This window comes from Ascaphus truei, chromosome 7, assembly GCF_040206685.1.
Source record: "Ascaphus truei isolate aAscTru1 chromosome 7, aAscTru1.hap1, whole genome shotgun sequence".
Classification (NCBI taxonomy): domain Eukaryota; kingdom Metazoa; phylum Chordata; class Amphibia; order Anura; family Ascaphidae; genus Ascaphus; species Ascaphus truei.
Window position 1 is genome coordinate 28,550,329 of NC_134489.1, and position 13,596 is coordinate 28,563,924.

General features: G+C 40.1%; 1 protein-coding gene across 1 annotated transcript; it reads left to right on the forward strand.

Annotated features, from left to right (window-relative positions):
* The first annotated feature begins 1,120 nt into the window (after nucleotides 1–1,120).
* LOC142498879 (lysozyme C-1-like) lies at nucleotides 1,121–6,449 on the forward strand. Its single transcript, XM_075607502.1, has 4 exons — nucleotides 1,121–1,277; nucleotides 1,508–1,666; nucleotides 2,007–2,085; nucleotides 6,174–6,449. The coding sequence occupies exons 1-4, from the start codon at nucleotides 1,139–1,141 to the stop codon at nucleotides 6,232–6,234; spliced, it is 438 nt and encodes a 145-aa protein (XP_075463617.1). The 5' UTR covers nucleotides 1,121–1,138; the 3' UTR covers nucleotides 6,235–6,449.
* Nucleotides 6,450–13,596: the final 7,147 nt, after the last annotated feature.

The window sequence follows — 13,596 nt, forward strand, 5'->3', positions numbered from 1 at the left end:
ATATTACCATGGTGGCTGAGTCGGTAATCTGGCCAGCACAGGGGGTCATGAGCCACACGTAGGTGTAGGCTCAAAACATGGCTCCGGGCAGTCTGGCATGGTTCGGTTTATGGGGTACTGCTGCGACACACTTTATTCGAGCAAATACCCAGTATGTACCTGGCAGATACCTGGAATGCGCCGCTCCTCACCTCTGACAAGCTTCGTTGCGTTTGCCTTCCCAGCCTGGGTTCATGCCTGGCTGACGGGCGGCTGATCTGTTAAATGATAATGATTAGGATTTAATAGGCTGCAATGCTTCGCGTGTCTACCAGATGGCATAAATTCATGAATTGTAATGCAGTATATATATATATATACTGTGCAGTATTGCAGCCAGCGGGAATAAAATGCTTCAATCCCTGCCTGGAAAATAATGCAATGCACTCGGGCAGAAAACAGTCACAAACCTCAATACACCCGAGTATACCCGAATTCGTGGGACTAGCCGAGCTCGAATAAAGTGTGTCGCCAGTGTATATACAAAAAAAATATGTTTTTATATTCATATACTAAAGTGTATTTTTTTATTATCAGTAGTTTTAATTTTGCTGGTGCCACACTGGTTAGACATAAGAGGAACTCTCAGTTCAGCATTTATTGACCTCTGAGCTTTGTCCATCCCAGTTTGTCCCAGGACAAAGATAGTCATTCAGTATCAATGACAGGGCTCTTCCTGATTGACACCACACAGCTTCAATCAGGTGAACAAATGTTGACAACGGGAAAGTATTCTCTCTCTCAAAAGCTTTTTTTGTCAAGAATCAGAACTCCAGAGTTAAAAAATAAAAATAAATAAATAAAGATCTATTGGGTAATTCTTGCGTTTAATTCTTCTAAATTACTTTTGGATTGAGTTTTAAACAATTGGTCATAAAACATTGCATGTGTTGTAAATAATCAAATACAGTCTTTGTTTATGATTAATTGTTTTTTTTTAAGATTGTTCTGCGGCGAAAGCACTAAATATTTCCTCATGAAATACGCCCTGCTATTTCACAATTTGATATTGCTCTTTTAGTTATACCTTTTGACCATGGTACAGTATATAAATAGCAGGCATCTCGAGGTTTAACAACACTCTTACAAGGTTACAAACATGAAGGTGATCCTGTGTCTTGCTTTCCTTACCTGTATGATCTTCGGGACTCAAGGAAAAACGTATACTCGGTGCCAGTTAAACAAGATTTTCAAAGACACTGGGTTGGCTGAATATCGTGGGCATAGCGCTGCTGAATGTATGTATCATTATAGCTACATATAATATATGTCTTACTTTATGCATTGTCATTGTATGGTTGTAATTTGTGCTGTTCCCATCATTGAAATAATAATTTTTTGTTTCGCTTTTACTCCAATTTCTCTGTCTTTATATATGTTGTATTTCTTTATACAGTATGTCTGCTGAACAGGTGTCTTTGGTTAACTCATACATTCATCCTTATCCCCTTCTTTTATCGTTTAACAGGGATATGCATCGTAGAGTATGAAAGTAGCTACAACACGGAAGCAATAAATGACGAAGGGTCAAGTCGGGATTATGGAATCTTTCAGCTCAACAGCAAATATTGGTGCAATGACGGGAAGACTGCAGGGAGTGCAAATGCATGTCAAAAAAGTTGTAGCAGTAAGTATTTATATCTCTCAAGTACTATCTTTTACGACTGATTTACTCCTAGTCACAAATCACTTTAGGATGGTCACAAAACATCTTCTTCATACCTCAATCCCACCCAAGCTATATCTTGTCCATAGATCCGTTCCATTGTTCTGTTAAACTATTTGTTCCACATAATATGCTGACTGTGTCAAAAGGAGTTAAACCTCAAAGGAAGTGTCATCTATACAATATTGCGTGTGCCTGCTGTACATTCAATTTAACATATGTTGACACTATAGATAACTGTAGGTACTGTATGTGCCATTTTACATTAATTTCCCCTGTGTTATTTTTGAATTTTCTTAAGGTTTTCTGAACGATGACATCCTTGATGATATTGAATGTGCTAAGAAAGTGGTGAGCGACCCCAAAGGCATGTCAGCATGGTAAGACAATATGTTGGATATTCCTTTTGGGTCAATGTATCATGAATAGTGGAAGACCAAGAATTGTAGTGTCTGCATGTGCTTGAGCACTGTTTAATAGATCCTCCAGTTAATGTAGTTATATGGGGATGTATTTCAGGTTTCAGTTCACCACTTGTGTGGTTTATTTTAAGCCAAGCTTGGGAATTAAATAGACACTCAATTCACAGTTGACCTTCTGCCCCTTAAGCAGTGCTCTCGTGTTTACTATATAAGAAAAAATGAATACATGTCTACCCGTACAAAGTCCTGTGCTATAGAAAAGTATTTCCAATGTCGGGAAATATGAAGGCTACACCATTCTGCCATCATTATGATTTTTACCGAACAGGTCTTTACCAAAAGCAGCAATCTCTCATACGCACTATTGTCTGGGCTGTCTATATAGGTAATAATAACTACATGGGCTAATACCTTAAAAAGAAACAATAAGTTAAAGCTGCAGACCAAACAATATCCTAGAAAAACACAAAAAACACAGCGCACAACGCTCATAGTGCATTAAAGATATATTAAACCAACAAAATAATAAGGTAATTATTGTGACGTCACAACCCGGAAGTGCTAGTGCGGTGGATAGAAGGAGAGAAACCAGCCGTCGCGAGGACCGCGGGATACGGCCGTTCCCTAGTGAGCCGCAAGTGGCTGGACACTGCTCACTTTCACCGGGGACATTTAAAAGGACTCCCTTTCTTACCCATTCAATATCTGGGATTTACTCACCTGTTCCAGTTCCTGTAGATGACAACAGATCCGGTCCACGGTGTGGTGCATGATCCCTGTTGATGACATCTGATCCAGGTCGCACTGTTGGTGGATGGGTAACTTACCCTAAATGCTTGATTGAATTATATTGATGTACGCACAATAATTACCTTATTATTTTGTTGGTTTAATATATCTTTAATGCACTATGAGCGTTGTGCGCTGTGTTTTTTGTGTTTTTCTCTGATGTTCTAGGGGGTGCTCTGAGCCATCCCCGTTACCACAGCTGCAGACGCTCCAATCTGATAACTAGGTCACGTAATATATACTTTAATATCACTGTATTAGCACTTCACGTGTGTGGTATTATTTAATAGTTGCGCACTTTCTTTTTCACTTTTTGTCAAACAATATCCTACATGTGTGTTTTTTAAATAAATCAGTTCTGTACTATAAGAAAATGTTTGTAGCAATTGTTTTGTTTTTTAAACAACTCTGAATTACATTATTAATGTATACTAATGGAACAAGCCTTTTTGTTTCTATAGCAAACATTTACAAAGTCACAGATACTGAGGCAATACTCTGTAGTCATATTGTGAACCCCAGAGCCGAATCTTTGCTGATCGATCACAGGAGAATGGATCGATCAGCAACTTAGTTAATTAGTTAGGAAATGGGGGGGGGGGGAGGGAGGGGAACGAGAAGGAACTCTCACTTCAGCTTGGTTAAATAATGATGTATTGATAACAAAGGTGCAAAAGGGGATAAGGAGTGATAGTGAAGATTAGAGAAAGCACACCCTTTTGATAGCACTCATTGTATAGTATGATTTGATGATAATTTAAAAAAAAACTATTTTAATGATATTAAAGTAAAAAAGGAAAAGGTCTATGTGAAACTTGATACAACTGAAGTGAATTAAAGTATTAAAGTATATCACTAAGGTGACCAAACATACTGTACAAAACAAAAAGAGACGCTATATACATTTATGTCAAAAACTGAAACACAAGGGATATCCAGATGATGGGTGAAAATTCCACTGATGATAATCAGAACCTAAATAGGTTACGGTCATTCATGGATAACCCTTGGGTACAACACTAGTAATAATTGTTAAAAAAAAAACCTGTGTAAAGTAAGCAGGTAGCGTATAGACTGATACTGTCAATATATAATAATAAATAACGTGTACTTGTTCCTTCAAAAACCTGCAATGGTGTAATAGATGGTAAAATACCTGATGTGATAACTATTTCAAATAGGCACACAAAATGTGTTGAAATGCCTAGAGGCACGAATCAGAGTTCGTATCAATTTATAGCCTCATGATACTAACAAAATACTGCAAATATACCAGCAAATAGCAAGTGCAATGAGTTCACAAAATGTGTTATTGTAGCCCAGAGGCATGGACGGATCAGGTCCGTATCAAGTTATAGCCTCCTAAATATTATGCATTGTTAGTACTAGCTCACAAGGAATCATGATGTGCAGTCAGGAACAAGTGTACCGCAGACAGACAGGGTGTACGCCTGTACGCAGCAACGAGGGTGAGAGGCACATTTGAGTGCCGGTAGGATCTGCAAGTCGCCACGATGCAGGTCTGATACAAACACACTTTTAAAGTTGCCATTTGAACCTGGATATAATTTTGACACTGAACTCATATAGCATTGTATAATGAGATGTATCTAATGCTACTCTGTGACGATGGTACTGTAGTAGCAATGTGTTCGCTTATTAACTTAGACACAGTTACTGTGTTTTCTGACTGCTCTTTCTGGCACTTTATTTAGCTTGTATTCATGCTGGTTGATTTACCAGCTGTGTGTTATTTTATATGTACACCCTGTCTGTCTGCGGTACACTTGTTCCTGACTGCTCTTCATGATTCCTTGTGAGCTAGTACTAACAATGCATAATATTTAGGAGGCTATAACTTGATACGGACCTGATCTGTGCCTCTGGGCTACAATAACACATTTTGTGGGCTCATTGCACTTGCTACTTGCTGGTATATATAGCAGTATTTTGTTATAATGAGTGCTATCCAAAGGGTGTGCTTTCCCTAATCTTCACTAGTTAATTAGTTATCATTGTGTGGATTGTATTGATGCACATATTAAAGGGGAATAAATAAATAAATTAAAAAACAGTAGATTGGACTGCTGCTCTAAAAGCTTGAGAAAACTGTCCCCTCTATCCCGCGGATAACAGGATGAATATATTACAGTGCATTGTTTATTCATGTTAATATGATTATTTGATAGCTCTGGTCTACAGTTATTGTATAGTTTTTTTTATTTATTGCATATACATATTCTCTGCCTGACCTCAGAGGGCAACAGGGCAAATTACAAACCTCAAGGTTGATATTTACCAGAGGGACAGACAACACACTGTAGAGATAGGCTGCGTCCATACTTTAGTAGTCAGCGCTCCTCCGCGCTCACGCTGAGGCTCGTCTGCGCAATCGGGAGCGATTGCATAAACTAGCTGACGAGCCAGCGTTCGCGATCGGGAGGCGGGGGAAGGCAGGGCACTGACATCACTTGGCCAATAGCCCACGAAGCGTCAACGTCAAAGTCGCGGCGCCGTGACGTTGACGCTACTTCGCTCTGATTGGACGTTTTCAGCCGACAGCGCGCTCAGAAACAAGTACTGCTGTCGGCTGAAAATCACTGCGCTTCAGCACGCCGCAGGAGCCCCCTCTCAAGACATCCTCATTGGAGGATGACGGGGCTCATCGCGGAGCATCCGCACAGCTCAGCGCTGACTGTCCTTCTATAGACACAGCCTAATACTGTACTTTGCTATCCCCTCTGGCAAAGCAGTGTTTCAAAAGATGTTCTATGACAGGGGTGGGCCACCACCAGGTCAGGTTTTCAGGATAACCCTGCTTCAGCACAGGTGGCTCAATCAGTTGCTGCTTCGGTATAGGTGGCTCAATCAGTCCAAGATTCAACACTCGTGGCTCAATCGGTGGCTCAGTCATTGACTGCGTCACTGATTGAGCCTCCTGTGCTGAAGCAGAGATATCCTTAAAACCAGACCTGTTGGTGGCCCTTGAGGACTGGAGTTGGCCGCCCCTGTTCTATGAACGCCTCACACGGTCAGGGAAGAAGTGCTTGCATACAGAGTCTTCTTTCGCATCTTCTCCTCTGAGCTCATAAAACGATCTCCTCCACATACTGCTAAAAACGGCCCATTAGTGAGATAAAAATCTACATTTTCTCAGCTTTCTAAAGTATGTCAAACCAATTTGGTTAGTGTATTGGTTTTATAATTATTATGTTTTCAATCATGCAGTGTACATTTAATTTATTTCTGCTACCTAGGGTTGCCTGGGGACAGTATTGCAAAGGAAAGGATTTAAGTAAATATACTAAAGGATGCTGAAGCTGAAAACCTCAACTGAGAAGAACGCAAAGCATTGAAATCGTCTTCATGTGCACAAGCTCGCTCATTGCATACACATAGCATACACACGCTCATTAACTGTACCGCACAGGGCACTGTACTACTGCTACGTAGAATATAAAATGTATCTTAAAGCAATATATGCACGGTTAATTTGCAATTGCTATATACTAAATAAAATATATTATACAGCATATTAAATGTGGTTATTTTATACTTTTTCCTTTACTTGAATGAAGCATACAAAATCACTCCTAGGCCTCTATTCAGTACACGGTGAAGACATGTTCCCAGTGATGGGAAAGAGCTCAATTCCAACAAATGAGATTGAAATATTTTCCAGCATGGGATAGACGGATCACAGCATATTGAATAGGGGTCATTGTACGGGCTGTTCGAACGATATGGTGGAATATAGGTATAACGGGATTACTCTTGAAGAGAAAATCATACTCTATTCTTAAAAAGTGAATAAGTGAGGAAAAAAGTGCGCAGCTAATGTTATAAGTGATGTGATGAATATATAAGGTAAAATACGTGACCTTAATTGAACAAATCTGAGCGTCTGCAGCTGCGGTATAGGGAGGGCTCAGGGCTGGGATTGGCTGCCCCCTGGCTCGGCGGACTCCAGGCGCGGTACTGCAAGTGGACCAGAGTTTCTTCCTCCGCATGTTCAAGTTTCATGCGGAGGTCAACTGTACTGCCCCAGTACGGCGAGCTGACCCAGTGAAATCGGCGCCAATATCGGCGAGAACCCCGCGGTGACGTCACCAATCCGGAAGTGTCTAAATGGAGGGGAGAGAGAGGATCTCAGCTGGCGTGGAGCTCCGCTTGTAGCAGCAACCTTTGGTAGAGCTGCAAACATGTTGATTCGTTTATGGGAGCAAGAACTATCAGAGACTCCATACTTACCTGAACAGGAACCGGTGTCCAAGGAACCAGTTTCCACACACATGCGAGGACATCTGATCCGGCTTCCACGTGGTGTTTGGGTAACAATATCCCGAAAATGCTTGTTTAAAACTATCATGATGTACGCACAATACTCACCTTATTTATTGTTTATGTCAATATAATTTTTAATGCACTATGAGCGTTGTGCGCTGTGTTTTTTGTGTTTTTATCTATTCTTAAAAACCTGTAGAACTTCCTTAAGTTCTACTAAAGATTAAGTAGGATTGCCCTTAAGTCTATGAAACAGTCCTAAAATAACTAATGACCTCCATACTGCCAAAGACAAAGGTCATTACACTCTGCTCATAGTACTCAACCTCTCTGCAGCATTTGATACTGTGGACCACCCTCTTCTCCTTCACATTCTCCATACTATTGGTATTCGTAACAAAGCTCTATCCTGGATCTCCCATCATACTTTCAGTGTCTCTTTTGCTAACATCTCCACCTCTATAGATCTTTCTGTGGGGGTACTCCAGGGCTCTGTCCTGGGACCTCTTATCTCTTTACACACTCTCGCTGGGTGACCTAATCATATCTCTTGGGTTCAAATATCACCTCTATGCTGATGACACACAAATGTACTTTTCAATCCCTGACCTCAAACCTGCTGTACAGACCAAAGTTTCTGAATGTCTCTCCAATATATCATCCTGGATGGTCCTCGGTCAACTTAAACTTAACATGTCAAAAATGAAGCTCCTCGTATTTCCTCCCAAACCTGTGCCCTACTACCTCATTCTACATTACTGTTGGAAGCACAATCATACACCCAGTAGCAAAAGCACCCTGCCTACGGGTCACACTCAACTCCTCTCTCTTACATTGAAAAGGTAGCTAAAAACTGTTGTTTTTTCCTTCGCAATATTACTAAGATACGCCCGTTCCTCTGTTGCTTGACAGCTAAAACTCTGACAGAGGCCCTCATTCTCTCCTGTCTGGACTACAGTAACCTCCTGCTGTCTGTCCTTTCTGCCTCTCACCTGTCTCCCCTACAATCTATCCTGAAGGCTGCTGCCAGAATCACTTTACTCTTTCCCAAATCTGTTTCAGCGTCTTCCCTGCTGAAATCCCTAGCCTGGTTTCCTATCAAATCCTGCATCTCGCACTCAATTCTCTTCCTCAATTTTTAAGCTTTACACTCTTCTGCCCCTCCTTACATATCAGCCCTAATTCCTCGTGATACACCATTCCGGCTAATATGTTCTGCTCAAGGATGTCTTCTCTCTACCCCTTTTGTGTCTAAAGCCATCTCCTGTCTTAAATCTTTCTCACTGACTGCCCCACACTTCTGAAATGCCCTTCCCCTCAATACCCGACTAGCACCCTCTCTATCCACCTATAAGACCTATCTTAAAACAACCCTCATTAACGAAGCATATGAGTACTGTAGCTCCATGGCTGATACTTTACACCTCCTTGATCCCTTGCAGACAGAACATCTTCCTACTGTCTCTGTACATTCTTCCTACATATCAATTAGATTGTAAGCTCTTTGACGCAGGGACTTTTCCTAAATGTCACTTTTATGTCTGAAGCAATTCTTCCCATTATGTATTATTTGTATTATTTATATGATTGTAACGTGTATTACTGCTGTGAAGCACTATGTACATTAATGGCGCTATATAAATAAACATATACATACATACTGTACATAAAGTTGTCGCAGAGCCTCCTTTTTATAGTCATCTGAGTGTAATAAGACTATGGCTCCTCCTTTATCAGCATTCTTAATGACCACCGATGTATTCTTTTTTAAGGATAACAAATCTCTATGCTCTTCCCTAGATAAGTTGTTATGTCGAGGAGACCAAAAGGTAAACCCTTTAGGAAAAAAAAAATCTCTAAATCATGTTCAACCGATTGTTAAAAAATCTGAAGTTGGGGGCCCTTAACATGACTAGGATAGAAGATTGATGTATTTTTCAGACCTGAGTCCTTTGATACAAAAAAAATCTGTATGAGAAAATAATATCATGTTCAAAATGTTGTTCATCCAATAAACCACACATATATTCCTGTATATTACACGTCTCTCTAAATGTATGGAAATTATCAAACCCATGGTCGGAAGGAGAGGCAGAGGGGTTCAAATCCTCCTTTGTCTGTGGTAACCAACCATGGGATGATACTGAACTAGATCAGAAGTGACAATGAATGACTAATGAATCTCTGCACATCAATAATTGTCTTGACTAATTGAAAGTCATTCAACAAGGCAAAATGTAAACCCTTATTCAGGAGTGAAATCTCTCTAAGAGAGAGGTGCACTCCAGAAATATTTGATGATGTTGCTTTCATAATTCAAAAGTGTTCCTTTCTTTCTTTTGTTGGTATATCCTCCTCCTCTGACCTTCCACTGCTTGGCCCTACAAAAATGAAGGAAGAAGACATGTTGGGAAACAGACTGATTAGTTCTCCTATGTGGATTCATTGGATGTGATCTTTGCTCATACTGTATGTCATGGGACCTTCAGGTCTTTGGTCCCCATCATAATTACAAAACAACACAGAATGTGTACGGCTGTCGCTATCCAATGCGTCAGAAAAACTAGACGCCTCGGTGTATTTATTTTTAAGGATAGATCTCCAAGGTGTAAAGCTCTTCTCTGATTCATGGTTCCTTATCAATGTTCTCCTTGGAGTCCCTTTGTTTCCTCTTCTAGTAAATGGACTGGATTTCTGCCATGTGTAGATTTGCTTCCTTTCGAAATCCATACGATCCTTCTCGAACGTTGTCTGTTTTTTCTGCGTGATCTCTTTTTCCATATAGTTGATATTCCTGGAAAGTTTCTGATCAGTAATACAAAAATCTTCCATTCCTTCAAATCGGATTAGTTTGCTCTGAAGTATTTTAATATCCTTCTCCAGATCCAACTTTTCTTTAATCTTTGATTCTATGATTAATTTCATCAGTTCATGGAACATTCATCAAGGATTCTGGTCCATCCCTCTTCAAACTCTCTTGAATAAAAGCCGAATGATGGAGACTTCTTAGTACACAGTCCCCTTGGGATTCTTTTTTTTTTGTTTCAATCTTTATTTTATTGGAAATATATAAGTAACGATACAGGGTTGTTATGAACACATAACTGAGGTTGGTACAGATCATTTCCAATAAACATCTTAACATTTTATCATAACGGAAGAAGGGGGGGTTATGGATGGGGGGGAGACAGACAGATGGGGAGGGAGGGGTGGAAAGGGGAGGGTGGCCCCTGCGACATGGATCTAGGCCAGCCCCGAGGGACGGGACCCAGGTTTTTTGGAACTGTGGCAGTTTTTTATGGAGCATCGCTGTGAGTCTCTCCATAATCATGACTGTGTTGATTCTTTTGACAACTGTGCCTCTAGTTGGGGCTTTTATTTGTTTCCAGGTTAGATTATAGGAACTAAGCCTAGAAATAAATCCTTGTCCCATAATGTCCCTAAGCGACTTATGCTTTAGAATTCCCTCCTTATTCAGACCGTAATTGTAGAGATACAATTATATGTAAAAAACAAACACATAGCGCCCCGATTAATAATTTCATTCACATACCACTGATACCCCTTTACAATTCAGTTGAACACCAGCCTCCTTCTCCCCCTTATGTTTGTAGGGGTATTATTGCGGGCCCGCTTCTTTTTCCCACCCCCTAACTCTATGCACCTTGATACGGAAAGGTTCCGCCCGATTCTCAGACAAGTATACCTCAGGAGGGCAACGGAACGCCTGCCGCATACACGGCCGGAGGGATGTTAAATAATAGCCCCAAATAAAACAGATGGGGGGTGTTGAAGAGAGGGGGAGTGGTCTCCCCCGTAATCCAGTCAAAAATGGTTCAATTCTCTAAACTTGGCAGTAATCTGAGTCTCCGAAGGTATATAGAAAAACAAGGTTGTATGGTGCTCTAGAACAAAAAGCAGCCAATATGTAGCAATAAGAAGCAAAAAGTCTTAGGTGGAGTACCCCTCCAAGAAGAATGAATAAGGCTAGGATATAATACTCCCAAAAGCACTTAAGATGTATAGTTGGAAAATGTAATCCCACAAGCACTGAGGTAAGGATAATGCACACCGGCCGGTGTCCAGCATCAAAACGACATCACAGCAATAATATGGGGTAAATGAACAATAAATATCCTTGCAGCCATTGGTGGAATCGGAAAGTGGAAAAGACTCACATACAATGCTGGAACTCTTGATTTGAGGAGCCGCAATGTCCACTGGTCCATGGGGTATAGTGTGCCTCCGTTGATGAAGATCAGCAGAAAAGGAGGGGAGAAAACGGAGCACTAAATCCACTGCTTAATTGTAAAAAACACAGAGGTGCGTTCCCACGATAAAAAATAAAGTTTAATGGATCAAAAACAACAAACAAACCGGAGTGTGTTTAAATACCTGATCCTCGCGCCGCTGTAACCTATCCCCTGTCACTTCCTGGTTTGAAAAAATGACGCGGGACGTGTGACGTCAGCGCGTTGGAGCCGATACAATATAACAAACTTTATTAAACCCTAACAAGATGACACTCCGGAACTACCTAAGAAAAATATATAAGAAACGTTAAAACCAAGGATAAAAAGCAAATATACTGTATAACATATAAGTGAAAAATTCATTGATCTTGGGCACAGATATACCCAACATCAATGAATAAAGCATGTTCTATACCTGTTAGCCGACCACAGATTGAGCTTAGTGAAAACTATTTTAATGAATATAGATGGAATACATATAAATACGGACTTTAAATTATTTGATACTATAGTAGACTTGCATAAATATATACGCAAGCTCACATTGAAAAGATTCTATAGTCAAAAAGATCATTTAATTCAGTCTGATGTGATGATTGATGAGAGTGAGGATGGGGTTTTTTCTGATGCTCCTAGTACAAAATTACTTAGTTATAAAGAACATTGTTGCATACAGGATCTAAATGATTTAAGTAATGAAAATGTTGATATGACTAATATCTCCTCTCTTTCAGGCAGACAAGCTTCTGGCTTTAAAGGCAAATCAGTTTTTTACCCGATGCATATGAAAGGAAACTGCTTAACCACTTTTGAACAACTTATAGAACGGGATTTATCCCTTTTGTTCAAGGGTTATACATTTTCACTCTCACCTTTGCAGTACAACTTTCATTACCTAACCAAAATGGAAAGGACAGCACTGAATGCCTTGAAAGCCAATAGCTCTGTGATCATTAAGGGAGCCGACAAGGGGGGCGCCATTGTAATACTTAATAAGATTGATTATAAAACTGAGGCCCTACGCCAACTTTCTAATGAATCTTCTTATATTAGATTGCGTGGCGACCCAACTGCCTCGTTCTTAAAAGAGTTGAGAGCCCTTCTTGAAGAAGGTTCCTCGCTAGGTATCCTAGATCTGAAGAAGCTTGATTTTCTGTTTCGTCCATATCCAGTTACCCCGATCTTCCACCATCTCCCAAAGATCCATAAGACATTGGTCTCCCCTCCAGGGAGGCCAATAGTCTCTAGCATTGGATCTTTGGGAGATGGTGTGTCAAGATATGTGGATCACTTCTTACAGGACATTGTTCATCTACTACCCTCATACATTAAAGACAGTGGGGATCTTCTAGGCCCAACTCGGTTCCATTAAAAGGGAAAATAATTTCATCTGCCTTACCCTGGATGTTACATCATTTTATACGGTCATTATACACAAACAAGGGATGGTAAGCGTCAGATTTTATTTACAACACTCTGATTTTTCACTGGCACAGAGCACTTTTATTTTAAATGCTATACACTTTTTATTAACGCACAATTATTTTATGTTTGATGGCGTTTTTTTATCTCCAGACACATGGTACCGCTATGGGCACTAGTTTTGCCCCCTCCTACGCGAACCTTTTTTTAGGTTTGTGGAATCAGTCCACGTGTTTGGAGATAAAAACCCCTTTAAACACTTTATCACCTTTTATAAAAGATACATTGACGATCTAATTTTTATTTGGAACGGGGATATACACACTCTTTTTTAATTCACTGAGTATCTTAATAATAATGATTTAAACTTGCACTTCACTCACCACTATGATTTTCACCATATACAATATTTAGAGCTTTATTTATTTATTTATTGATATGACCATGAAAATCAGCACAGATGTTTACTGTAAGATTAATTCACGTAACACCTTTTCGTGTGCTGACAGCTGCCACCCCAAGTCCCTACTTAAAGGAATACCAAAAGGTCAATTGATTAGATTAAAAAGAATATGTACTAACTTTGAGGATTTCCTGACTCAGTCAGTGGACCTCTTGAACCGTTTTGAAACCAGAGGCTACTCACGCTTGGAATTAAATAAAGCCTTTGAGGAGGTTAATGATATGGACAGATCAACACTATTACAAAAGAAAAGGGGAC

What these genes read in the sequence shown, in the direction of transcription:
- LOC142498879 (XM_075607502.1), top strand. Translation starts at nt 1,139, where the DNA reads ATGAAGGTGATCCTGTGTCTTGCTTTCCTTACCTGTATGATCTTCGGG. An exon ending in TGGGCATAGCGCTGCTGAAT is followed by an intron (nt 1,278 to 1,507) that starts GTATGTATCATT and finishes ATCGTTTAACAG; the next exon opens with GGATATGCATCGTAGAGTAT. An exon ending in CCCAAAGGCATGTCAGCATG is followed by an intron (nt 2,086 to 6,173) that starts GTAAGACAATAT and finishes TCTGCTACCTAG; the next exon opens with GGTTGCCTGGGGACAGTATT.